Consider the following 26,761-nt stretch of genomic DNA (forward strand, 5'->3'; position numbering starts at 1 on the left):
GCAGCTATATGGCCATCTTCATCTCAACTGCCAGCTGCCCTTCATTGCTTAAAGAGCCTCTTTAAAGAGCATGCTTCTGGAGAGGGAGAGGTGATGGCAGCAAGATTTCACTTGTTCTGGAGGTCCCTGGGGCTTGATGGATGGGTTCCCATCTACCGGGGCTGGTAGATAAGACACGTGTACCTCATGATGCAGGTTTGCAGGTTCTGTCCCACAGCTCCTGCAGGGTGCACGAGCTGGAAGGCCTCTGAGGCTGCAGGAAGGAGGCAGGGATGGATCAGCCACCTTGCCTGTTTTGTGCAGCCCATGCCACAACCTATGTGGTGTCTGATAGAAACAGCAGCCTCCGTGCCAGGGAGGAGAGGCTATGCTGGAGGGGGAGGAGGCAAGTGTGCACGGTCTGCAATAGCCCTGGCACTCCTGTGTCACTGCAGGTGCCAGGGCACCTGGAGACATATACCTCCAGCCGTGCTGCCGTCTCCCAGAGGTGTCTGTCTGCCCAAAGCCCTCTCAGTCCAGCTTTCTTCTTGTTGTTCTTCCGTAAACAAAAAAAGCCACTGAAACATAATCTCTACCATAATGTTTATTAAATAGTAATTTTAAAAGGTTTTTATACAAATCATATAAACACAGTTTGATTTTTTTTTCTTTTTTTTTCTTTCTTTTTTTTTTTTTTTTTACACCGAAGAATCACAGTAAAAGCTCTTTAAGTCCATAAGTCCTGGCTCAGCCAGTGAACAGTCAAATACCTTGAACTGCAAACCTTGGAGAAGTTCCATTCCCGCATACAATTTCTTAATGGTTTAATTCCCATGCTCAGCCCCGGCACCTTCCCATGAAATGAACTCACTCGGCACTGCAGCCCGCCTGCTTGCAACATGTCCTCGCCTTCCAAAAGGTGTGGAGGCCATGGCCCGTCTCAGCAAAGGCATTAACACTGATTTCTTTTTTTTTTCCTTTTCTGAATTTCACAAAGGGAATTGTGATCAGCAAATCAAATCTATTTGCAGAGGAGGATGCAATGAGTTGAATGCACTGACGACCTTTTTATTTTTTTCCCTGTTGAAGTTACAATCAAACACAGTTTTCTGCAGTAGAACAGTAAAGCACCCAGCAGAGGTAAGTGAGGTATCGGCTTTGCAGCATTATCAGCCTGCTCCTGCCCTGCAAGCGCACGCGTGTGGTCCCAGCACAGCCTGCCAGGGCCAGCAGGGCCAAGGCAGCGCCAGGACCAGCAGTGCTCTCCTGCCCCAGGTAAGAGACACAGCAACACGAGTCCCACGGAATAAGTCACATACACAATACATACAGAGAATCCACGTGCGTGTGCAAACACACTATTTCTGAATATATGTAGATACGAACTCTCTCTGTACGCCTACTAGACACCATAACGATATCTTTTTAATTATATATTTTCACCTATTGTTTGCCTAAGTTGACTTTTCTACTGTATGGTCCTTTTCCATTCATCCTTCCCCTGTCCTGTGATTCAAAGGGGACAAAGCCATCAAGCAGCAGCAGTCCAGCTTTGAAATGGTCTGGTACATTTCCTCCTACTGCCCACGTTCTTTCTCCGTATAGCAAAGCAACACCTTTGTGGAATTTGTACGTGAAGAAAGCCAGAAGAAATAAGGTGACTCGAGAGGAGAATCTGAGACAGGATTCTGCTGTTCCTGTCGGGCACACAGCATGAATTAAAAAAATGAAGGCCCGCGTGTGTCTGTGTGCGTGTATGAGACGTGGGTGTCTGGCTGATACAGCCCCTAGCATCTGCTGCACCAGAAACACACGCATACTTCTAGCAGTGGGTAAGTCTTTCTTTTTTTTTCCCTAAAAACTTGTTGTCTGTCAGAGCTTTTCACAAAACGGGAGGCAAATGTTCCTATTCCCACTGCAGTGAGGAGCAGCTGTGGCACTGTCCGTGTTCCTCTCCACTCCAGATGCTGCTCGTCTTCCCGAACACCTGGCCTGCTGCAGGATGTGCGTGCAGCGGCTGTGCAAGCTGAGCTTCACAGCACATTGCACCTACAGTGCTCTGTGGTAATGAAAGAAAATCCATCCCCAGCCCAAAACATACCAGGCAAAACGTAAAACCAGGACATTTCAGGTATTTCCAAAGAACTGCTAAACAAACAAACCCAGCATGCGGAAAAGTTTCTTCCTTATACATGTGCAAGCTAACACAGGCAATCTATCTGTACTAAACTGGGACTGAAGGCATTGGTTTGGGGCCCAGCATCTGAACTTTCTTGCTCCCTTAGCTTGTTTTCCTACCACTCCTCTCCCACGGCACAGTGGGGTGGGAGGTGACTGCAGCCAGACCACTTGAAAGCAGAAGGACCGGGCTCCCTCAACCAGGCTGTCCCCAGCGGCGAGCCATGCAGAACAGTGTTTTGTGGGGAAGGATGAAGACCTCACTTGTTTGATACAGCACTGATCATCATCAGATGGAGGAAAAACACTTCTTCTAAGGCACTTGTTTAAACTAAGACAAAACACAGCTCAGAAATAAAACTTCAGGTTTTTGCTACTGACCAGGAGCGGTGCCACTCTGCTCTGAAAGGGATGAGAAGATGGCAGCAATTTGGTCCCTACGTGCTGGCAGTGCCAGCTCATGCCCTGCAGCCCTGGGGAACAGAGGGCACGCAGCCAGGCTCCCTGGGGCGGCCGGCACAGCTCTGGCCTACATCACACTTCGCCCTCCCTCCTGGGCTTGGCTGGGAGCTCTCAGCACCATGCCTTGCATCCAGGCCCTGGCCAAGGGGCTTCCAAATGCCCAAATGCAGGGAACTGGCAGACTCTGTCTTTTCTTTGCTGCAATTTTCTCATTACAGCAAAAAAAGAAAAAAAAGAAAAAAGGGGAGAGGGAAGAAAAAGGGCAGGATCAAGAGGGGTGGGAAATTCAAAGGCCTTCCTGATGAAGGCCTCAGCTGTTTCAATCCAAGATTTGGATTTAATAAATGGCTCTTATTCACAAATCACTTTAAGGCTCTTCAGCGTCTCTCAAAGAGGTGCTTCTACATATAGGGTTCCTTTCTATTTTGTTTCTTAATGACTTAGAAAGCGCTGTTGTTACCACTGACACCAAGCCCAGCATCCCGTCTCTCCCCCCTGCCAGGACAAGAAAAGTGAAAGGTAACAACAGGCTTCCACATGCAGGACTGGAAACCACAGCTTCCTGGGTTTTGTATGAAGTGCACAAATCCCTACAGCCAAAATAACAACTGGACAGGGTCTCAAATGGATAGGGTCTCTGTGTGCGTGCGTCATTCCTAAAGACGGTGGATGAAGAAAGCCCTCAGCCTTCCCAGCAACTCATCAGAGAAAGGAAGTGGAAAATAACAATCGACAATTAGTTTCTCACATCCAAAAGGTAAACCAGCCTCCCTTGCCACGTCACATCAGCAGAAAATGAAGATGAACCAACAAACAAGGGTCTTAATGCCCTTCACCCAGCACAGTCTGGTTCACTGGGCTGCCCGCTCGGTTCCGGTGGAGCCTCCGGCAGGAGCTGGCAGTGGGAGCAGCACCTCCCCTCACTCCTCCCGTGCCACTTGGTTCCCATTATGGCATTCAGTTCCCATAGAAAACAGCAAATAAAGTAACCCCCCGCCAGCCCACCTCACCGGGCACAATGCCAAGGGTGGTCCCACAGGGCACCCATCAGGCCTCCGAGCAGCACTTCTGGTGGTTCATCTTGACCTTGTGCTTGATACCGTCGTACAGCTCAAAATTGTAGTTCTCCAGCGTGGTGGAGCTCCGTGAGGACAGCCCCGCGTATGAGCACGTGCAGTAGAGCAGCAGACCAGCACAGATGGCTCCGAGAAGGACACCGAGAGAGCTCATCGCTATGATGGTCACCAGGATGGGATCCAGAGTGTAGAGCCAGCTTTTTTCTTTGTCCAGCTTCGAGTTTCCTGGAGAGTTAGTAGAGAACAGGGTGTCGTTCTTATCCGATCCAAAGTAATCTGCAGTGGAATGGGTACTTATTATCCAGCGATCACTCTTTTTTCCACCTTGAAGCATTTCTCACTTGGAGTTGCTATGGCCTCACAAGACCTCCCTATGAATGTATCTCAGGCAGGTTTCTCTAACCTAGGTCCAGAACTACTGTAAAGCACCTAATTACCAGGAAAGCTAAGCGCCCCAATTCCCTTCTCAACCCCTGGCTATGTTAATGGCGTGCTAGCATTTTACACCCACTGAAAGTCTGGCCCTTCAAGCGCCACTGAGTTCAGAACTATGGCAACAGCCTGTGACAGATCCTAGACTTCATTTTCTCCATTTACAAGTCAAAATGCCACACAAGCAGCAATTAATGCTTGAAAGATCAGTTCCACTTGTCCTAACACAAATACAATATATTGACTTTACAAGGTTGCTTGCTACTGAAAACAAGAAAAGAAAACTAATGTCTTTGTCCAGACACTAAGCTACCCCTTCAGTGTATGTTCTCAAGCAAGTTCTAGCTCCTAAACCTCAGTAAAGCTAAGGTTTGTGAGCAATTGTAAGCAGCAGCTGATACTAAAAGACAAGCTCCCCCAGAGAAATTGTCCATGTGGCATATTTGTACCAACCAGTATCATCGCTGTCTTCAAAGTCTTGCTCAGGGATCGGGAAGTCATCCTTCATTCTTGGGAAGTTCACTAAAACAACAAAATGGGAAGAACTGTTTGTTTAAAGAGGCCTTTTAGAGGCATTATTGCCACCAGTCACTGGACTATGTGACTGAAGAAAACGATAGCTTAACTACTGCAAGGTTCTTCCTCTTTCTCTGTTGGCCAAACTCAACAAACACACATGCACTGAAGAAAACAGGATCCTCCCACTACATCATATTTCACAACCACCAGATGACCAGCTTTTAAGAAGAAAAAGGTAGAATGAAAAGCAAAGAAACCGGATAATCTGAATAGCGCTAAAATATTGTCGTTGGTGTCTACATAATGGCTATAATTCACTGTTAACACGCTCAAGAGTATTATCCTTATAACTCTGAATAGGATTGTACTGCCTATCATTACTTACCACTAATGTTAGACTCATTCAGCCCACTCTACTTTTCATCTTTCCGCATGCATCTTAAAGGACTCAGAGCTCCCATGAGCCAGTTTCTCTCTGGGTTTCATATAAATCCATAATAATTTAAGGAAGTCATATATCATCATAATATGTTTTAATGCAAAAGCTGGTTGAAGGCAAATGGGTGTCCATATCCAGGCATTTATGTTAACATCCCTCTGATCCAAATTCCTTTTAGCAATGCCATTTCTTTCTATTGTTCAGCACAGATTAAGCACTAGTAACCAAATGCAGAGGATGTAATATGAGCAGAAGGGTGGTGGTTTTTTGTTTTCTTGTGTGTGTGTGTGTGTGTGTGTGTGTGTGTGTGTGTGTGTGTGTGTGTGTGTGTGTGTGTGTGTGTGTGTGTGTGTGTGTGTGTAGTCGTCTTAGCATTATCTCTATGTATAGTAACCGCATTTCATTTTCAGTTTTCCTAAAGAAAATACCCCTTCATTTTGATCTGCTTAGATTTCTCAAAGCTGGCTATAACTCAGGGGTTCAGCAGAGACAAGACCTTCAGCAGATCAGGAATGCCAAAAATCAGGGACTAGAAAGCAGTAGGATTCACATCCTTGAAATAGTTGTGGTTGAAAACCAAGGATATTTTATGTTTTGCACAGAAACAGCAAGAACAATTTTATGAGGTTATTTAAAAAAAAAACAAGACCAAAGAATATAACTTGTGCCTAAAAGCCCAATGTGTGATGAAATTATTTGAAAGCATGTAGAAGATTATTTGCACATATTGCACAGAGGTCTAGGACTGGAAAAGGTGTCCTGAATCATCAACTCCATTTTCTGCTATCACAGAGAATGGTGTGGGGCAGCCCCTGCCAGCAATATTGCAAGGTTCACCGAGAGCAGAGCAGCTCTGCTGAGAGCCGTGCTGCCCAAATCCCCCTTGCTGTCAGGAACCTTGGTGGTCATCCTGTTTCCAATTCAACTTGACAGCATCTCATGCTGGAGGGGAAACACGCACCGCACCCACTGAGCCACATACTATTTAACTCATGTCTCAAGAGTTCCCTGCCCTGGAAGTCTGATACCTTAACTTGTGTTGGTACAACTCTAGAAGCCGTGGCAAGCAGCAGCACCCAGGGCACGTGAGGGGCTCCCCACTGGAGACTGACAGCAGAAATCCCATGCGCTGGGAGCTTCCATACTTGCAGAGTTGTCTCGAGCCCACCTCACTCAAAGAATTAAGGAATTTCTTTGAATTTTCCAGATAACCTGGCAACAGAACACGCACAGCACAACAGCTGCCCTTCCAGACGTTGAGCTGCACATCATGCGAGTCATGGAATTAAGGCAACCCTAGGCTGCTGGTAAGTAGCTGAGGAAACATAGGTGTACAGGACATTCTGTATGCCTTTGCTTTAGCAGTGAGTTCACATGGTTTCTCAGCACTTCTAGAGCTGACAGCCCCAGACGGCAACATCTCAGGGATGGGAGAACTGCCTGAGGGCCTCTTGCAAACATTTAGAGCTGAACATGTGGAAAATAACTTGCAAAGCAGAACACACACAAAGCCGTCTGCTCTCTGGTCCTCAGCCGGAGGACAAGCTGTGACGTCCTGCCGTCCCGCTGTCACCCGCACAACCCGTGGGACTGCAGGTTGTGTGAATGAAATGAGATGGAAGCGGGGCCATGGGCTGCCAGGGGAGCCATGTGCAGGGGAGCAGTGTTGGAAGCCTTTTGCCCTTCTGTATTCCAGCTCCCCTACATTTTGTCTGAGAATGCGTTAGCAATTTGGTGCTCTTTTATTTCCCAGGGTAGTGTTGAGGGAAAGGCCAGAAAAAATAAAGTATCAGTTAATCAACGCTTTCAAAAGAATACTGATTCTTCAAGCCTGAAAGAAAGGAGCACTGGGAAAACTTGAAAAAAGAGAATGCTTATACAAAAAGCCAGCCCTGAATCTATTTGCTCTCCCTGCAATTTTCTCAATTCCCTCTGCTAATATGACTCCAATTTCTGCTTAAAAGACATCTTCCCCCTCACCGTTCCTCCCTTCTCCTCAGGCTGGTGGCAGAGCCTCGTCCTGCGCTCTGCACGCTGCAATACTGCTATTGGATGGCAGTTGTGTCACGCAGGGCTCTACATTGGCCCTGGAGCAACTCGGCCAGTCTTTTTCCATGCTGGGGTTTCTGGAGTCATTAACAAAATCAGATCTGGCTGCGGGACTGTCTGGGAATTGGAGCCGCTGGTTGCAGCACCAATCCTATTGGAGATGATTTCCTGTCACAGAAAACAGCCTGCTATTTGTCATTAATTAGGATCCTTTGTGACAAATCTCAGCCATATTGTCACAAGGGGAGCAGACCGTGAAAGCTGATTCCCCAGCGCGCAGTCCCTAGGAAAGCCCAGCAAGATACAGGGCAGAACAGGATAAGCACGTATTGCCCCATGCTGGGGAGGGCATCCTTCCTAAAAGGCAACTTCCAGGCATGATCTACTCTGCTTTTAAATGTAGAGAGACAAGTAAAATGAAAAAAGTACGCTGGAGAAAGGTAGGTGAGATTGCAAAGGGTACCAGTGTGTAGCCACGAGGAGGGGTTTCTCCTCAGCAAAAGGCAGGAGCTGGACAGGGCTGAGCATCCAGCCCTTTGTGCTGAAAAGCTGATGTTAGCGACGTTGCTGCAAGCGGCCAGATGCCAAGAAAAGGACACTATCTGTTGGATCTGAGAGCACCATCAGCTAAAAGGCTAATTTATGGGGCCCGAAAATGGAAGATGAGACTCTAATCAAAGACAAGGAGCATCTTAAGTACCATGCTGCCATAAGCTTGCATGTGAGGAGAGCGGGAAAGAATCAGCGTTTGCAGAGATTAAGGCCCTTTACCGCACATCCCTGAACATGGCAACAGCAGTGTGGGTCAGGCAAGGCCAAGGAGCTCCGCACATTGGGCAAGGCTGCAGCATCCCAGTGCCACGCACATACTGCATGCATGATCCCTAAACCCTGTGCCAGCTCTTCTTCTTCTGCTGTTTCCTTCTTGATTGATTTTTGTCTGATTTAACCCCAGGCACTGAGTGCTGCCTCCTGCAGGGTTCCCGCATCCTCAGACAGAGCTCTCCCTGTCACCATGCAGCCAGAAAAAGCACTGCTGCCAGCCCAGGCAGAGACTTGAGCCTCAGCCGCACTCTGCTCTTTCTGCTCACTTCCAGCCCCTTTCTCTCCGCAGCCACAGTGTGGTTCCAACTCACGTCACTTTGCTTTGACACAGCAAAGCAGCCACTGGGGCATTGCCTCGACACAGCCGTGTCTCGGTGCTGCTGCAGGCTGGGCAGGCAGTGCTGCTAAGCGGGAACGTGTGTCTGGTTGGACGAAACCCGCTCTTTGGATCCCATCTGCTCCACCTCCAGCTGAAAATCTGCCTCACTTCTCTCACCCCACCCCTCCAGGAACACAGAACGTTTTTAGTTTACAAAACTCTCTGCCAAATTCCAAATTGAAAGAGTGCTTTGGCTAGAGATCAGCATTAAAGAAAGCAAACAAGAAACCTCTCCGCTGGCCCTGCATCCCTCTGCAGTGCGGGAAATGCTGGACCTTATCCTCAGTGCCTCATCTTGGGGTACTGAGATGCCCTGTAGGCACCTCATGCTCAGAGGAGATGGCAAAGCATGGTGGGGCAAAGACCACGCTGACAGCTGCTGTCATGAAGCCGGACTGTGTCCTTGCTGTGGAAGCAGCTTTCAGCCCATCCCACACAGCAACAAACACAGCTCACCTTGCAGACTGGGGGGCAGCTCTGGGTTCCAAGCCCAGACCCCTGCGTGCCTGAAGCTGCCTGTCAAGGAAATTGCACCCCAAGCGCATTCAACTTGCATGTATTTTTCTAAACAAAGCGGGCTAATTTTAGCTGCTTTTCTTCCTGCGCTGTGCTGCAGTCTGAGCAGCACCCAGCTCCCCGGTCAATCTGGCTGTGGTGTACAGAAGGAATAATTAAACCCTGAACGATTCCTCCCTTTTCGTCTGTTTACTTAACAGATTTTTTCCCTCCTTGCCGGGAAGCCAGCAGCCACTCTCTCCCTCCCTGTTTTTTGCATGTGCATATTTGTTTTGAATTTTGCTTGGACAGTCACTGAAGTGTACGAAATGCAAATTACAAGTGCATGGGCTTTGCTGTACAATTAGAGAGAGAAAAAAACCTCAAGACCAAAAAAAAAAAACCAACAAGCCGGCATGGGTCCTCAGCTTGCTTCTGTTTGAACAGCCAAAGTGAGGGATCACATCTGAATCATTTTTCTGCTGATGGCCTGAATTCTGAGTAAAGCCAGGAAGTTTCACCACAACGCTAAGTTCAGTGCCAGGGTAGAGTACGAGACAAGGAAAATACATGCAGGAGGGAAAGAATAACCTCTCAGACTGGCAGCAAACAGATTTCACATGAAACGTGATGCTGCCTGCTCTGCAGGGGCAAAAGGTGCTCCCCAAGGCAGGAAGGAGCCATACTCAGCAGAGGCTGAGCACTGTGCCAGAGGGTGGGCACCCGGCCCGCTCCTGCTCAGCCTGACATGTGGAGGCCCAAAAGGATTTGACGGAAGAGGAACGCATTGCAATCATCATTGTTAGTTCTGGTAACGACCTGCCCGCTGTTTGTGGTGCTGGCGGCTGAGCGCAGGTCTTCATACCACACCCTGCAACGTCCTTCCTGTCTCTGGGGCCCACCAAGATGCAGCGTATCACAGTGAGCAGCCAATACCCAAGAGGCACTAGCAAAATCCCCAAACAACACCGAGTGCTGGGCTGGTCGCCCAAAGCTCCCACCAAGGACTATGACCAACATAACGGATCTACAGGCCACGCTGATGGCCCGATCCTCAGAGCAGAGACAGCATGCAAGGCAGTGGGCCTGCACACTGCAGCAATGGGAGCTGCGCTCAGCTCCCAACGCATGGACAGACGTGACCTGCAACACTGCTTCACGAGCAGCTCTTGTTAGCAGAGAAAGAAGAAGGAAGAAAAAACCCAGATATTTGTATAAAAATATCATCATTTTATTACATTCCACACAATACATCTTCAAAGAGTTTCAAATTTCCACAAGATATTTTTCACACACAGGCAACTGGGCAACGCTGGGGATGTCACGGCTCTAGGAGCGGGGAGAACGGGGAGTAAAAACCTCGAAGTGACCTGGTTTGTCTTTGGTGATTTGAGATTTAAAGACAGGGTGCCACATTATCCTCTCTGACACACCGACGCACGCTTGCTCAAGCCCACGGGGAGAAGCCGCTTGGCTGCTCTGGCCCGGGGAGATGGGGCTCGTGGGGAAGGACCTGGCCCCAGAGGCCTCATGCTGCCCTGTTCTGGAGGCTGGCAGAGGGCTTCTGCTGCAGCCTACCCCGGAGGTGGCACCAGGGGTCAAATGGGCTGCATGACCCCATCGACAGGATGCCCTGTGCACAGAGCTCAGCCACAGCAGGACCAAGGCTGTGGGCATGCAGCACTGTTGTTTCCACACATCTTCCCCAAGATGCCCCAGAGTGCCGGGACATGAAGGGGCTATGCCTGCATCAGCTTTATGTAATATTCACGGGCAAGGAGGGGTGGGGAGTGCTGGCAAGTTCAGGAGGGTGGAGGGAATCTGATCACTCACAACGAATGAACACAAACGAGAGGGAGAAACTTGCTCACTGGAGGTACATTTTTTGTCTGCAAATGGATTAGAGTTAACGATCCAAACCACTTTTGCATGTCGTCATTTAGTAATTTATATAAGGCATTTCCACGACAATTTGCTGGGCCATCCAAGGAATCGGAGGCTCCCTCCATCTGCCTGGGTTAACATGGCAGCAATGGCCGTGCCATGCCCCCCAGGCCACCCTGGGCTCTGCTCACTAGATGTTACTGATGCTTTAAAAAGCCGAATGATAGCAAACACAAAACTAATCGACATTCTAGAATGTCAACCGGCAGTTTTTATGATTCAGCAGCTATGAACTGGGCAGAGGAAAAAGCAAACCCGAAACCCAGGAAGTGGAATTATACTTGTCCTTTCAATGTGTCCAGCAGAAAGACAAGGAGGAACCTTCTCCTCCTTCCCCGTGTAAAAGCAAAACTGTCAGCACTCAGAGCGAGGATACTTAAAAAATAAATAAAACTCCAACTCTCAAGAAACTATAGTATTTAGCATCCACCTTAGACCTGCTGAAGTCTATGTGTTGCCCTAAGGCTGGCTTTAACAGATACAAACCGAACATTCATTATGAGCTTCTCTGATATAAGGCAACTTTAAAAAGATTCACTTGTGGATGGGGAAGAGGAGAGTCTCCCCCGCTTTCCAACAATGGCTGTGTTACTGTGTTGGCTGTAGAAAGAATAAGATGGAGAGATCTTGCCGTCTGGACATCTATGAACCTCTCTGGATTCTTCCAGCCATCTGAGGTGGACATTCCTACTGTCCAGCCTGGTCTTTTTTTGCACCCAGGACATTAACGCTATCAAACAAGAGACCCAGCCATAGCTAGATAAGGCAACAAAAAAGCATTGCTCTCTTCCCCAAGTAAACAAATCTGGGTTTAACCACAAACGTGTCCCAGACCTTCCAAAGGGAGGAGGGAAGGGGGAGGGGTGAATAAAATCAAATAAAATTTAAACAAACGAACAAACACAAAAAGCATTCCCTGTGCAAGTAGAAGCAATAATAAGCAAATTCAAAAGGGGCTGTTTCTAAATATACATTCAGTCAGTCAGGCACGCACGTGCTGCCAGGCACACTCACACACAGACTGCACACATGCTTCCAGGCTCGCCATCAAGTTCCCTTGCAGGTTGCCCACTGGGAAGAGAAAAAGAACAAACCAAACAAGCCTACCAACAAGAAACACTCCCTGGCCAACCAAACCAAACCAAAAACCCCACCCGACACCCCAGCAGTCCTTGACAAGGAACAGAAAGGAGCATTCACTTCTGAAGTGAAGGGGCGGTGTGTCTCTTCAGGTGATCCAAGATGCAGCATTAGTTAGAGTTTGTAAAAGATTCGGGGAGGGCTGGGGGCAGAGAGGGGGCGGAGATGTCTAAGAGTTCACACGTATGCTAGGTAAGGAAAAAAGTGCAAAACTGAGGCAACGTATCAGAAGTCTTATTTTCTGTCTGTCTGTTTTGTGTTTTGTTTGCTCTCTCGTTCCCGTTCGGCTCTCAGCAGCGTGAGCTGGGGTCTTGCTCTAGTTTTATGGTTAGGGTGGGCTCCACGGCCACGGGGGCCCCGTTGGCATAGTGGGAGGTTTTGTAGGTGATGGAGTGATCGCTCTTCTTGGCCGCATAGCGGAACCGGTGGTAGTGGAGCACAAGAGCCAGCGCGACGGAGACCAGCACCACAACAGCACCTCCGGCGGCAATAACGTAATACCAGTAGGCTGGGATGGGCTGCACTGACACCGTGTCCACTGTGGGCTCGGTCCCTGGCAGGAGGGTTGCCCCTGGGGAGGAGACACAGAACAGGGTTGCTAGGTGGGAGGCATGCAGACGCACAAACAAACACACATGCTTGCAAAGTACAGCGCCGAGTGACACCGGGGCCCAGGGCAGCTCCAGGTAAGGGGCACACTCCTGCAGGGAGCTGCTGGTGCTCGCTGAGCCGCGTGTTAACATGCCTCTCTCTTTCCTTTTAATTAAGCAGGCTGCCTGGCTCGCAATGCAAATTCCATATGTACGCCATTATTACTATTATTTCTGGCATCAACAAATGTTTTTTTTCCCCTCTTTTTTTGGCCTTCTCCAGAACAGCCGCCTGGTTTTGTCTCTGTATGGCAGACGTTGTCACACAGTGACAAAACCCATGGTGTCTCTCATTGGAGGAAGAGCAAAATCTCAGATGGCCAAGGAAGTTACCACAGGAAACTGGGAAAGAAATTACGTGGAGAAACATTTGCCATTCTTACAGCCAAGACAGGGAGCAGGATCTCTTCCTGAAAGTGCTCGGTATGCAGACCTGCTCTCACTAGGTGCCCCGTTCACAGTCTTACAGATTTAATTATTGAAGTGAGAAAGTATGGGTATGATGATGCATGCTGACTTCGTGCACGGTGTGGGCTGTGACATCCCCATCAGAAGCCCATGCTCATGACAGCTCAGGCAAGCCAATCCCATGGCAGCCTCAGGGCTCAAGGGGAAGGAGCTCCCAGGCTCAGCCCATGGCAGCACGCATGTCCTGAGCAGGTGTGGATTGGTGCTGATGTCCATGGCCAGGGAGCAGCATGGCACTGGCCCTTCTGCACTCACTGCTCAGCCCTCCTGGCTCTGCTCTCAAGCCATAGGGGCCCTGGAGGGGTGCATGCCTGCACCACATCTATGTACTGGCTGCTTCTAGGGGCCAGAGTCCCTGGGGAAGCTGGAAGGGACTTGCCCTGCTGCTGGGCACAGGCTTCTAGAACAGGCTCAAGAGGATACCCAGGGAAAGAACAAAATGGTACAGGATGCATGTGGCCTGGAAAACACAGGGGCACCTGACCACCCCCCACAGCACTACCCCCCACCAGAGCCACTGGCTGCACACTCAGCACCAGAACAGCTTTGCTGCTGCTGCTGGCACAGGAGATGAGGCAAAACGGTACTTCCTTGGCTATTCCCTCCCCTCCCCATCTCCCCAAAACCTGGGCACAGGGAGTGAAATCGAGAATGAAAACTGCACCCAGATGCATAATAAAACCAAAAATCCACAGGAAAAAAAAAACAAAAACAACTATAAAACAAAGAAAAAACACACGGACAAGATAAATCCTGCTTTTACAGAGCAGGAGGCTGGGAACCACCCACATATTTGTCAATACAGGCAAGCAAACAGGAGCAGCCACCCTCACCCTGTCTCAGCCCAGCTGCCCTGTCTCTCACACCCAGGCTGTGCTGGTGTGGAGGTGATGGACCGGGCCAGCAGCCCCCCACCTCCTCCTGCCCCTCTGCTTGCTCCCAGCACAGGGCACAAAGGTGTAATGTCCTGGGGCATAGCCTGGGTTCCACTGACTGTCTGCCGCTGCCTCCCACACAGACGCAGCCCCGACGGGTCCATACATCTCACTGCCATCACTACTGGCATCTCACCACCATTCCTGACAGCGCTGGGGCGAGTTGGCCCCCGGGAGCACTGCAGACCTGCTCTCGGCACAGAGGATACACACTATTACTCTTGGTGTCAGCCTGTGCTTACACAGTACCTTCTAGTGAGAGATGCGCTTACAGTACCACTTATATGGCTGGTATGCAGCAGATGGGAGCACGAGGGTTGCTCATGCTGTGGTACCCAGCCCGTGCCCCTGACCATCCCTACAAATCCCAGGCTGGTGGGGGGAGTCGTGTGATGTGCCCCAATGATCCTGCCAGTGGGAAGGGTGCCCTGGAGGCTCCAGCCCAGGGTAGCCTTTGTCCATCCCTGATGGACTCCTGTGCAGGCAAGGAGTGAGCCTGAGGGGTGGTGCGGCCTGGACCTGGCCTCGGCCCCTGCTTCCGCACCTCACGGCCCTGCTGAGGTGATAGCAGCCATCTGGAGAGTTCATTTAGCAACTGCAGTCATTAAGGAGTCACACTCGCTCGTCTCCAAGTCTTAATGTAGCCAATTCCCAACATTAACAATTGTTCTTCCTTACACTGTCAGTCACTAAATATAGCTGCCAGTCCACTCAGCACAGAGCTGATGTTATCTGCTTTTACTGGCTCTGTTGCTCGCTGGAAGTTTTCTTTTATGCCGTGGAAAAGTTCTCTGCTCAGGGAGATGGAAAAAAAAAAAAAATCCATCTTTGTAACTTAATAACTTTTCCACTCCTCTTTGCCTTCCGCCACACACGCGCTGGCCCTTCCTCATCCACTCACTGGGGCTCTCGCCTTAGCAAATAAAGCCTCCCTCCCTTCCTGTCAAGTCGGTGGGTGCAGCGGTTAAAGCAGGACGTGAAAAGCAGGGTAGTGCAAACCCAGGGGAACATCACAGGGTGTGCTCTGTGCTCCCCTCAGCCTGGCCAGCCCCCCCCCCCCAACCCTCCCAGCAGCCCAGCAGGCAGCAACCTCAGAGCTGTGCAACAGACATGAAAATCCCCAACAAGCAAGAGCAAAAGTCATGCTGGAGAACAAGGAGGAAATCCTCTCCAGAGAGCCTCCCAGGGGGCCATTTGCTGGCTGTCACTGCCATGCCACTGTTGTGTTCCCCTCCAAAAACACTGCTATAAACCACTGTGGACCAGCAACACAGCTGGACTTTTCATAGACGGCACAGATGAAAGCAAACGTTAAACTCATCTCGTCTGAATGCAACAAAACTGGTGTTGGCCTCGATCCCATCGCTGCCACTTCTCCAGTAAAGTATCCCTGCTTCATTTCAGGATACCCAGTGTGGGAAGACCCGCCAGTCCACAAGTAAGTTCTCCCCACCGTCTGTCTCCATGCTTTCTGGAAGATGTCTCTTATTTTTAGCCTGCTATTTATCTAACTCCTTGCTGCCAGCCACTTGTTATGCCTTTTCTTTAAGGGTGAGATGCATCAACTCTCAAATGCAGCACAGTTTAAGCACACTTGACTGGTCTTCTAAGATCCCGACCCACTAACTGAAAGATATTCCTCCCACGCAACTCCCTTATTATTTGCTTTGTGATCCTCGAGCCTGAAAGGTGCATGTTTTCAGCTTTGCTCCTGTGCCAGGAGAGCAAGGATTTGTTATTATTTTTAATGGCATTTGACTTTTCCAGCTCAACACGTAATTGCAGGAGTGGGGGCTGCAGAGCTTCCCAATACTTCCCTTGCAGTCTTCCTTCTGAAGCTCCCTTCTTCCACTAGCAAGGGACTTTTACCCTCTCCTGTTGGGCATTCTGTCTCTCCCTCATCGCAATACCTATCACGCCTTCTCCAGTCTTTACCTTTTCTTCATCTTTCCCCCTGTATTTTTGTCTTTCCTGGGCTTTCCATCCCCGTCCTATCTACGCTTGCCCTACAGCCAGGGAAGCTTTTTCAACTATTTGCTGCAATTGCACCCCTGTTGTGGCCAGCACTGGGACATCCCCAGGGAAGCCAGCAACGGGCAAAGCAAAGGGAAATGGAGGAATGAAGGCAGCGGAGCAAGGGTGAAGAGGAAAAGAAACAACATGTGCAGGCAGGACTCTGGGATAGATTCAGTGTGAGGTTCAAATGAAGGATTACACAGACTACAAGCCCTAAAAGATGAGGATCCTGTCTGCGAAACAGTTACCAGGCTAGGCTCAGAAGAATGCAGAGGGACGGATCAAGTGAGGAACAGTCCTGAGGCTTTAGGTGTCAGCTGAGAATATTACAGCAGTTTGTCAGTAACACAAGTCTGAGTAGCAGGATAAATAGGCAGCCTACCCACAGGCAAGCCCAAGTTCCTACTTACTGCACTAAGTGTATGTGTACCACCGTAACACACAGCATTATTCCCCGCATATGTCTCCTGCTAGCAGTTTCAGAGAATCATAGAATGAATCACAGAATGGCTTGAGTTGGAAGGGACCATAACAATTATCCAGTTCCAAACCCCTGTCATGGGCTGGGCTGCCAACCACTGCATCAGGCTGCCCAGGGCCCCATCCAACCTGGCCTTGAACGCCTCCAGGGATGGGGCATCCACAGCTTCTCTGGGCAGCTGTGCCAGTGCCTCATCACTCTCCGAGTAAAGAATAAAGAATTCTTCCTAACACCTGATCTAGATTTATCCTCTTTTAGTTTAAAATTATTTAGCCTTGTCCTGTAGCTATCAGACCATGTAAAAAGTTCGTCTCCCTCCTGTTTATAAGTTCTCCTCAAGTACTGGAAGGCCACAATGAGGTCTCATTGGAGCCTTCTCTTCCACAAGCCACGCAAGCCCACTCCCTCAATCTCTTTTCATAGGAGAGATGCTCCAGCCCTCTGAGCATCTTCGTGGACCCTATCCATCAGCTCTATGTCTTTTCTGTGCTGGGAGCACCAGGCCTGGATGCAGTACTGCAGGTAGGGCCTCATGAGGGCAGAGCAGAGGGGGACTATCACCTCCCTAGCTCTGCAGGTAGTCCCTCTTAGTGCAACCCAGTCTCTATCTCTGCTTTCCCATTACTGCCACGGCTCCCAGCACATGCATCTGCCTGAGGCAGCCTTGCTCCCTAGAGAAGTGCAGGTGCTTGTAGGGCAGAGTCCAGATGTATTAAACAGGCCATCAGCAGAGCAGGAGACAGAGAGGATAAAGATATTAATGCCAACTGAGAGCAAAGGGCGTGCTGACCAAACTGATAAACAACTTTCAAAGTTAAGGGGAGGCCCAGGTTTGCTCTCCATCACAACACAATTCCTGAGTGCCTTCCTGTAGAGGCATGCAGGAAAACAAAATCGGGAAACCAAAGCAGAAAACACTGATCTTCCCCCAGAAGCAGATAGCTTTTCCCACCCCAGAGCAAGACAAACAGCATCCCCACTGGCTGTTCAAACAGTGAAGCATTTTTTCTGAATTTCCCACCTTGTATCTTACTCCATAGGTTGGATCAGAGAAATGCCAGTTTTTATCCTTCAGGCTAATATTAAACTATTAAATGCATCATTTCACCTTGCTTTCCTTTTAGTCATTGTCAACTTCAGAGCTCCTCATGGCAATTTACTCTTGCACTTCTGTATCCAAACTGCTTTCCCTTCCAAGAAGACCCAACCCCACCATCCTTCACCAGCAGCTTGAACACTGCCACTGCCAGAGCACCCATGAACTACAGAACATCCTTCCCCCACAATAATGTAAGCCACTGCCACCTCATTTCACTTCTAAGTGGCTACTGCTTTTTTGTTTAAGTCAGTTGATAGCTCTTCTTTACTCCTCAGCCAACATATTTTAGGTTCTGCTGCTCTTCAGGAGGCTAAGTGCTTCCTGACTGCAGGTCTCCCAATCTCGTTCAACCCTGGGCTAGCAGGACCTGTCATTCTGCCTGCTCCCTGGCACCCAGCAGGAATCAGAGGGTGCCATCCCCAGCTGTGGCACCCAGCAGAGGTTTAGCACACACTTGCCATTTCACTGCTCAGAACATCTGCTGTTTGTTCAAGCAAGCACTAAACATTCCTTTAATTTAAAAGCCCATGCCAGCAGAAAGAGAAGTGCAGTTTTACCTGGAAAGTAGAAGTTCTCACCTGGGAAAGCTGTGATGGGTTCTGCAAAGGAAAAAAAAAAGTTCAGAATTAGAGAGGAGAAAATTACACAGAAGGCCACAGCTTACACATCCATTGACTTGTAACATCCAAATGGAGCAGGTGTGCGGCCGTACCCCACAGATGCTATGTGATGGGAGCAGGGTGGGGTTCCAGCCAACTCCACCACAGCGGGGAGAAAACCATGTCTCAGTCAGGGACTGACCAGAGGCAGAAAGCCTCCACTTTGGCACAGACTTCAGACAAATATGTGTTAGACTGAGGGGTCATTTGGATCCAGCTGGTTGGCCTGAGTCATCAGAAGACAAATCCCCACCTGGCTAATGATGCAGCTCTGAAACCCCCTAAAATTTCCACTAACAGTTTGGTTTCTGGCTCAACTCTGTCATCATTATTCGCTTGGGAACTGTATCGCTTCTCAGTGCCATGCTCCTCTCTATCTCACAGTGCCAATAAACAAAAGCAAGTGATTTTTTCTTTTTTTTTTTCAAGATACTTTGAAGAAGTAATCTATTACAAATTACTGGATCTGAAAAGCAATAATCAGTGCTTATTACTGATTACTTTCTCGCAGAAGTAATAGACTTCTGATTATTTTTAGATTACTTCTGCATTATGCCTGTGAGTCACACAAGCAGACCGGCTCTGCTGAGTGCTATGAAATCATCACTCAAGTTCAGAATGCGAAGGACACATTTGTCAAAGGAAAAAATTATTGTGACTTATTAGAGTTCTTTCACGCTAAAAAGGCATCAGATTACTTCCCAGGATTATATCTGAAAAGAAAACCAGTAGCCTGCACTGGAGTCAGCTATTCTCACAGCTCTGACTGAGCGAGAGCAGTGCTGTGCTTCTACCACTGCATTATTATTTGGGCAGCATTGGAAATGACCCACGAGTTATGCAAAGATTTGCAGTGGAAGCCCTTTGTCAGGAATGGTCTGAAAGGATCGGTTTTAAGATTCCCATTCAACTTCCTAGAGTGGCAGACATAATTCTATGTAGCAGTTTGGTGTTATTCTTAGGTCTGGCAACGCTTGATACTTTATAATGTATTCATGCATTGTTTCAAAATATTAAGCTTTAGGTTCAAGGCCCGAGGTACAATAACACTGAATTAGGCGAACTGCTGCACTCAAAAGAAGTTAGATACAAAGTGCTGTTTGTGTTAATCATCCCTCTAGCTTCTCTTTAATGCCATAGAAGGCAAGGGATTAAAACACCACTGTCAAGCCTTAATACAGGGAATTTGACATATGGAGCATTAGCTCCTTTGGCAGATAGGAGACCAGCAGAGTTCAAAGCATCAAACAAACTGGGACCTACAGTATTCAGGAACGTCCCTGGGGCAGCCCTGGTCCTCTGTTCTATTACCAATGCGAGTCCCTGCACCACCCCCACCTGTCCAGGGCAGCAAGTGACATGCCCAGCCCTTCCCAGGCACAGTTCATCCTGTGTCTCACTCCCTGAGACACACACCTCAGCAGCAAGCATCCACCCCACTCAGGGTAGGAGGCACCAAGAGTCTCTGCCTCCCTCAGTGGGGTTTATGAGTGCTTAACAGCTAAACCTGCCCGCCCCGAGGCAGGCAGAAGAACAGGGCCTGGCTCCTGTGGGCAGCTCTCACATGAATCCCACTGATGGAATACAGCTGCTCCCATCCTCAGCTGGAAGGGCGCTAAATCCACATCCAACCTAGATGGTGAACAAAGCCATTGGAGTGTGAGTGTGATATGTCAGACAGGGCAGGGCAATGCTGCACCACCAAACTGCTAAAATACTTCTTTTCTCTCTCTGCTTTTTTTTAACGTCCTCTCTTTCACATTGAGAGACCCTAACTGGCTTTTGGCCTGGTTTAGGGGATGGTGAATTCTAGGACAAGAATTCCTTTTGTTATTCTGTTAAGGTTGCTGTAAAACCCCTCTGCTATCTTATTTCTTATTAAAGAAGAATCCTTTTGAACTCATCAGCTCCTCTAAGCATGTAATATTGACTGACAGCTGGTTTCTTTTGTCCAGCGCTTTCCTTTTAGATTTGGCCTATGTTCTTATCACATAGAACAGTCCTCAGTCACCCTCAGCTGCTCTTCCAGCTCTGCACAGCAGAGACATGTGCTTCCTGCCTTTCACGCCAACGCAGTCCGAAATCCCCGTCCCCCAGGGACCAATTCCCCCTCATCTCTGGAAGTGAGGAGAATCCCAGCTGAGATCCAGGAGCCATCGGTAGAGAAGCGGCAGCCACCCATGAGCAAAGGCTCTCCAAGCCCATCTGCCCTCCCCAGTCCCCCAGCAGCTGCTGCACGTACCCATGCAGTACTCCAGGGGGATGTCGTTGCCCAGCCGGATGTCATCCAGGGCGAGCTCTCCTGCGTGGCCATTGCGTATAAATCCCTCAAACACTATCTGTGGGAAATCAGGACAGAAACATCAGCGTTAAGCCAGGATGCAGTAAGCAGCTCCTGCTCCTGAGGGCAATGGCAAGAAATCAGCTCCTGGCCTTCCCTGCACACCTGTACGGACCTGAGAGCGGCTCTGCTTCCCCCTCCTGCCTCCGCTTCTCCTCGCTCAGGGAAAGCTGCTCTGTGGGGAAGGGCTCACAGGGAGACCACTACCTGTCCCGGCAGCGCTCAGCATGCATTTTGCTCAATTAAATGCTTCTCACGTGGAATGAATCAATGCTCAGCACTGCAGGCCATCTCCTCCCCTTCTGCACAAACGACGTGAGTGGCACAGCGCTGACTTACAGCAGCAGCAAATCTGGGCTGTGGTGTTAATAGAGTCCCACAGCCGGGCCATGATCAGAAAAAGGAAGGGAAGGACACAATATGCACACGGCTACATTAGCTGCAAAGTGCAGTTCCCATCAACGCTGCATAAAAAGTATTGAAATGTCACAGAAGGGTCAATTTATTCCTACTTAATCACAGGCAAAATATATTTACAAAAATAAATAGTCGTTAGTTCTAAGAACTGCTGAGCAGAGAGCCTAGCTTTATTTACATAACGATGCTGTTATTTAGCTAATGCCTGTATATTCATGTTTAGTGCACAAAGTAGTCAGCCGATGCCCATCATTTTATCTGTAGGCACATTGTGCCTACTAGTATTTTATTAAAAAGCCCAAATCAACACATGCAAACTAGCCACGCAGCTCCAGTGCAAAGCTCTGGCTTTGCTTCTCCCTGCCTAGTCCTGAGGGTCCATGAGCTTTCCTGGGGCTTTGTAATGCCATAGATCTCCTCTCCCTGCTTCAGGTGGTCCTCCTCTCTGGGGTGCTGCAAGGAGACCTCCCTGCAAAGCCACGAGCCCTGTTCTCATCCCTGCTGCATGGGCACAGGGCTGGGGCTTGCTCCTTGGAGCGGGTGCTGCCTCTGGTCAGCCTGGCCTGTCTGACCCTCATGTGGAAGGAGGAACTGCACAGAACAAAATGGAAAAATTAAAAAAAAAAAAAAAAAGAAGAAGAAAAAAATATTTGCGGAGTGGGAGATTTGAGGAATATAAAAGGCAACAGGCTGAACAAAGGCCCAAGTCTGTGCAGGAGACAGGCACACTCTGAATAACAAACAGTGTCGTTTAGTTACTATAGTAACCCAAGAAACACAATGCAAACAGCCCCTCTCAGCCACATTCCCTAATGACGAACGGGCCCTGGCTGCACACCACAGACAGCATCAGGGCTCTGCTGGGGACGCACACCTCGCCCCACATCTTACCCGGTACTCCATGTCGTAGCTGGGCAGGATGATGCGGCCCTCCCTCCACTCCTTGCCCTGGTCCTCTGCGATGACCCACAGCGCCTTGTGCTCCTGGCTGGCCTCCCGCCAGACCCGCAGCATCACTCCACTGCTGCCCCACACCTGGTACTGGAACACCATGCAGACGGCGCTGCGGGGCAGGTAGATGGTGGGGCTGATGAGCCGGACGCGCTGGCTTTCCCTCCTCCCACTGCTCTGCAGCCGCAGGTAGCTCTTGGCATCTGTTTGGAGAGGGAAACCCAGTTATAGTATTGCCTGCATCCACGTACAACAAGTGTCTCACCTCCTGCTGCGGGGGTTCGGCACCACGTGGCCAGGAAGGTGCTGTGGGAGCAGGGTCACCCCTGGCAGTTACACGGTCCTCAGTCAGGATGGCCACTTCGTTTTGAGGACAGCCACAATAAATTGAGCACAGATGACGTCTTGGTAGCTGCAAACTTGAAGGTGGTCAAAAGACAGAGGGGATTCGCTTTCTTTAACGTCACTTTTAAAACTGTGCCATGCTTTTTGCCAGTGCTCAGGGCGATGTGGTATACTTGTTATCTCTCGAGACGCTTGAGCTGAATACTGATAGCAGCAAAAAAAAACAACCCACCACGGATTAATATACCTCGGGCATGATAGACTAACTCAGCACCCACAGCAATGGTAGAAGAGCAGTGTCTGCACTTTGAAAGTGCACCCAAACACCTCCCAAACCAAAATCTGAGAGCCCTGACAGACTCCATCTACAACACAGGAGCCAACCTCACTGCTGCCACAGCACTTTGGTGACATGGCAGCCTGAGCGAGCTGTGTCGGTGGCGGCACAGCCACTGGCCCTGCTGCTCGCTTGTCACTGCCAGACAGATGGGCTGGAACCAATGGCCGTGAGATACAAGGCTTCTAAAATAAACGCAGGACAAGAGAGCAGAAAGATCTGCCATCATTCTGCTCCTGGGATGTATGACCGAAATACAGCAAAAGCGTATCCACTCCATATGAACTTTCAGCACTTTTGCTGCATGAAGGACAAATCTGTCCCTGCATTGGCCACACACAGAAAGAGTGACGTTTTCCAGCACTATTTTCCAGGACCTATGAAATGCACTTGGGTCACTTGGCACTTTATGCCAACAAACATTAGCAGAAAAAAAGATAAAAGCATGTTTGCCCACTCGGGCTTGAGTGAATCACTTGAGAAAGTACCATGCCGTTCTCTAATGCAGGAGTGTTCTCGTGATCTACCTCGGAGTGGTGCTGGTGCAGGAGGAGATGCAGGAGATAAACAAGTGGAAGGAAGAAAAAAAGCACAAGCTGTACTCCATGCCGGAGGAGCGATAAGGCATAATAAGTCATCAAGGTCTCCTGAATTAAAATCCTCTTTCTGTAATTCACTACAAGGCTCTTCAAAGCAAAAAGCAACAACAACAAGAAAAGGCAGCAACAACAAACAAGGTGGAAGAGCAAATCAAACTACAATCACGCAATTATCTCACAGCTCAAAAGGGTCTCAAAGGCTGTCCTTACTAAAAGCACCACCCAGGCTCACGAATGATCAAATTTGGATCCTCAGTATTCAGGGGCATCCATTTTGGTGCCAGGATCTAGGCAGCCCGATTGAGGGATGGGATGTGCACCATCCTTGGGTGCATCCAAAGCTCACGTCCCCTGCACTCCCTGTCCAGCACTTGCTAGGGCCCTGAGAGCTCTGCAGCAATCCCAAGGGCTGCGGGAAGGCTTAGGCTTAGAGTAACGAATCCCACTGCTCACCTGAGCCATGGGTTTGGGCACTTTGCTCGGGTTCCTGACAACCTTTGGGGCTGACAGCTGGGCATAAGCAGACATTACTGTGTCATCCGAAGATGAAGTGGCTGGACCACTCTAATGGCTAGCTGCACCTTCTGACGGCCCTGCAAATTCGTTGAGGTTGACTGAGCAAGCACACTGCCGAGGTGATTATTGGAGCTGCGTGCGGGCGCCTGGTGGTTCCAGAAGTCACTGATACAGTAAATGGAAGGCTTTGGCACAGAAAGCACCTGAAAGGCTGATTTCCCCTGCTAAGATGCTTGAAGGGAGCCTTGCAGTGATGAGCCGATCAATTCTTCCAGGATCAGAAGTGTGTTTTCATCTCTTTCCCAGAACTTTGCAGCCCCTGCTCCAGCTCACGCGGCAGTCGCTTCCCCACCGAAGTGGTACTGGCAGCTCAAAACCCCGGCGCAGAGGAAGGCAGGACAAACCTGCTCAGGCATTTTAACCTACTGCTGTTTCTGCAACTGATGCTACTGCATAAATCTCACGGAAGATTTATGGGTTCATCTGGATGTGGAGGAGCCAGAGGAGCGTGAACATGCAACCATCCCCAGCCAAACAACGGTGGAAGCATTGTATGTGTAAGGCAGTGAGCCCGGATAAATCACCAGCCGGGCTCTGCAAACGAACCATCTGGCCCACGCAGTTTCCTCTTGGCGTGCCCATCCCCTCCTGCCAGCAGGCCATCTGAGAGGACATCAAGGGCAGCGGGGGGATGCAGCCTTGTACCTCAGGTCAGGCCGCAGCCAGGAGCCATACAGCCACTCACTTGCCAAGGTCAGCCAGCCTGAGTGCACGGTCCTGCGTGACCCAGCCCCTCTCCGGAGAAATACAAGTTCTCTTGCTGGTGTCAGCTGCACACCTGGAGGTTTTCCAGCAAAACATGTTGGGCAGGATGTACACAAGCAATTACCCACACCCCAGGTTTCTATAGCATTTCCCCCTCGCTGGGCATTGCTGACTTAAAGCCACTGCTCCTATAGAGGCTGCACGCTGCACTGCCTTCTCTTACACACCTCCAAAGGTCACTGCTCACTTCCTCATTGCAGAGCTTGTTTCAGGGTGTATTTTAGTGACAGCAACGCAACCCACCTCTGCTCCGGGCCCTGGTGCCTGCACAGCCACAAATGCCACTCTGGGATGTCCAGGTAAGGCCTGGTCCTGGTCCTGCCATCATGCTGGGGCCATGACCCGAGGCTGTGTCAGCCCCTGCCTTTCCCTGGAGAAGGGGAGAGCTCAGCCTCTCCATGGCAGCAGGGTTCTGCAGTGCAGGGGATGACAGCAGATGAATATGCTGATTGAGATTGGCTAGTTTTATATTTTTATTTTTTTGGCAAATCACTCAAATTCACCTCAAAAAGTTGCCACTGTAATTGCAGTCACAGGCCTCTCCTCACTGACAGACTTTCATTTACAAAGGGAAGTCAATCCTCTGTAAAACTAATATTTATATTAACTAGATCACTGCGTCTGCTGGAAATTCCTCTCAATTTTGATTATGTGCTAATTAGCCTGCCAAGTCCTTCCCATTTCAGTATCTAAATCAGTCCATGAAAAGGCATAAAATGCTGCACCTGCCCGGTGCCAAGCCCTCAACCTGCCCGTGGAGCCCGGCTAATGGATGGGCCATTACATCCCCTCTCTTAATTAAGGCTCTTGTCCTTCTCAGCACCGTGTGGCCTCAGTCCCTCAGCCTCCCCCTGGGCGCGCAGGGAGGGCACAATGCCCCTGACAAGCCAGGTGCCAATTAGCACCTGACATTTAGCTAAGCAGGCCGCTACCCACATGGCACCCAGCTCCAGCCCGGCAGGCAGCGCGCACTGCCACATGAAAGGTGCACACAGGCCTTCCCGCGCCCAGCTGTGTGCATGCACAATGACAGGCATCAACCTGCTGAGCAGTACATCCATCGTGCACGCTGCTCGCATTCGTCTCTGCTTGCCTGCTCACACACGCTTACACAAATGAGGCTCTGTGACTCACAGGCTGCTAAGGCATGGAGCGATGTATGCACTGAGATTTGAGGGACAGCTTCCGGCTTTCCAGCCTGGTTTTATAGTCAGCGTGTGTCATTGGCTTTTGGGTCCAAAAAGTGATTAGGGATTCAACAAGGCATTGAGCCTAAGAGAAATGGCTTCTTCACCCTTGCCTCCTGCTCCTGGCAAGCAAGAGTTTTGCTGGCAATGCAGGGACGAGCACCAAAGCCGGCTATGGCCCAGCCCAAGCCCCAGGCTTAGCCCCAGCCCAGCCTCCGTGCCCCGGGGTCAGGTGGCCCAGCCCCACTGTGCTGCAAGGACAAATGGTGTCAGGGTGTGCTGTCATCATTGCGAAAACGTGGGAAGGAGAACCGTTTTCTGCTCTGTGAGATGCAGCCCGCACCCCACACCACAAAGCCCCTCCTGCTTCAAAGGGGACAGGATATGTCCCCAGGGCATGAGCCCTGAGAGTGAGCCCTATGAGTGCAGGCCCAGCCCAGCCCAGCTCCATTAACACCACCGAAGGCTTTCTGCTGGGTTGGACAGAGCAGGATCAAGGCCTTCAGGCAGAAATTCTCATGGATTTCAGGAAAAATATAAAATTTTTCCTCTCAAGGATCCCATGGGAAAAACAAAGAAATGGTTAAGGGTCACCGCCAGCTTAAAAACAACTCAGCATTTGTTTTCCTTATAAAATAAGCTCTTATGAAACTTCAGAGCACTAAAAACATTCCTCTGCTGGAAACACTTTGAAACAAATAAACCTTTCCCCGCAGCGCCTGCAGCCCAAGGAGCAGCATTCTTCACCTCAGGGCCAGCGGGGCCGCACCAGCAGCAGCTCCTGGTGGGTTCTGCAGCCTGGCACAGGACCCAGCTGGCCAGGAGAGCTCCAAGGCTCCAACTGCTCTTCCTGCACGCACATTCGTCTGAACAGAGCAGGGCTTACAGCTCAGCCACAGCCTCTGACCAAACACAAAGTGGGGTGTGCGAGAGATGCAGACCTGCAGCGCCTTGCGGGGACCACAGGGTATTTGCTAAAGCACTGCAAGAACAGAGGAGGGAGAAAGCGAGCAAAGCA

The 26,761-nt window shown here is 49.8% G+C and overlaps 1 protein-coding gene and 1 long non-coding RNA gene across 8 annotated transcripts in view; one reads left to right on the plus strand and one right to left on the minus strand.

Moving 5' to 3' along the window:
- Positions 1 to 568: 568 nt before the first annotated feature.
- The window catches only part of NRP2 (neuropilin 2), an 81,161-nt gene continuing 54,968 nt past the window's right edge, over positions 569 to 26,761 (minus strand). Inside the window, exons 13-17 of one of the 6 annotated variants that reach the window (XM_015289368.4) lie at positions 21,875 to 22,137; positions 20,468 to 20,564; positions 18,145 to 18,165; positions 4,581 to 4,649; positions 569 to 3,920 (exon numbers count right to left, since the gene is read on the minus strand). In XM_015289368.4, coding sequence (XP_015144854.3) covers positions 3,667 to 3,920; positions 4,581 to 4,649; positions 18,145 to 18,165; positions 20,468 to 20,564; positions 21,875 to 22,137 — 704 coding nt within the window. In that variant the 3' untranslated portion in view covers positions 569 to 3,666. Of the gene's footprint in view, positions 3,972 to 4,580; positions 4,650 to 10,042; positions 12,489 to 18,123; positions 18,166 to 20,467; positions 20,565 to 21,874; positions 22,138 to 26,761 lie in introns of those variants that run through there. The other 5 variants (NM_204284.2, XM_040703229.2, XM_015289367.4 and 2 more) reach the window with 5 other exon arrangements.
- On the plus strand, positions 3,971 to 9,030 carry LOC107053808. 2 transcript variants are annotated; one of them, XR_003076118.3, is made up of 2 exons: positions 3,971 to 6,392; positions 6,472 to 9,030. It is a non-coding gene; the product is annotated as an uncharacterized LOC107053808 (long non-coding RNA). The 2 variants fall into 2 exon arrangements; XR_006939830.1 differs by having other exon boundaries at positions 6,839 to 9,030.

The sequence above is a fragment of the Gallus gallus genome, chromosome 7 (assembly GCF_016699485.2).
Source record: "Gallus gallus isolate bGalGal1 chromosome 7, bGalGal1.mat.broiler.GRCg7b, whole genome shotgun sequence".
Classification (NCBI taxonomy): domain Eukaryota; kingdom Metazoa; phylum Chordata; class Aves; order Galliformes; family Phasianidae; genus Gallus; species Gallus gallus.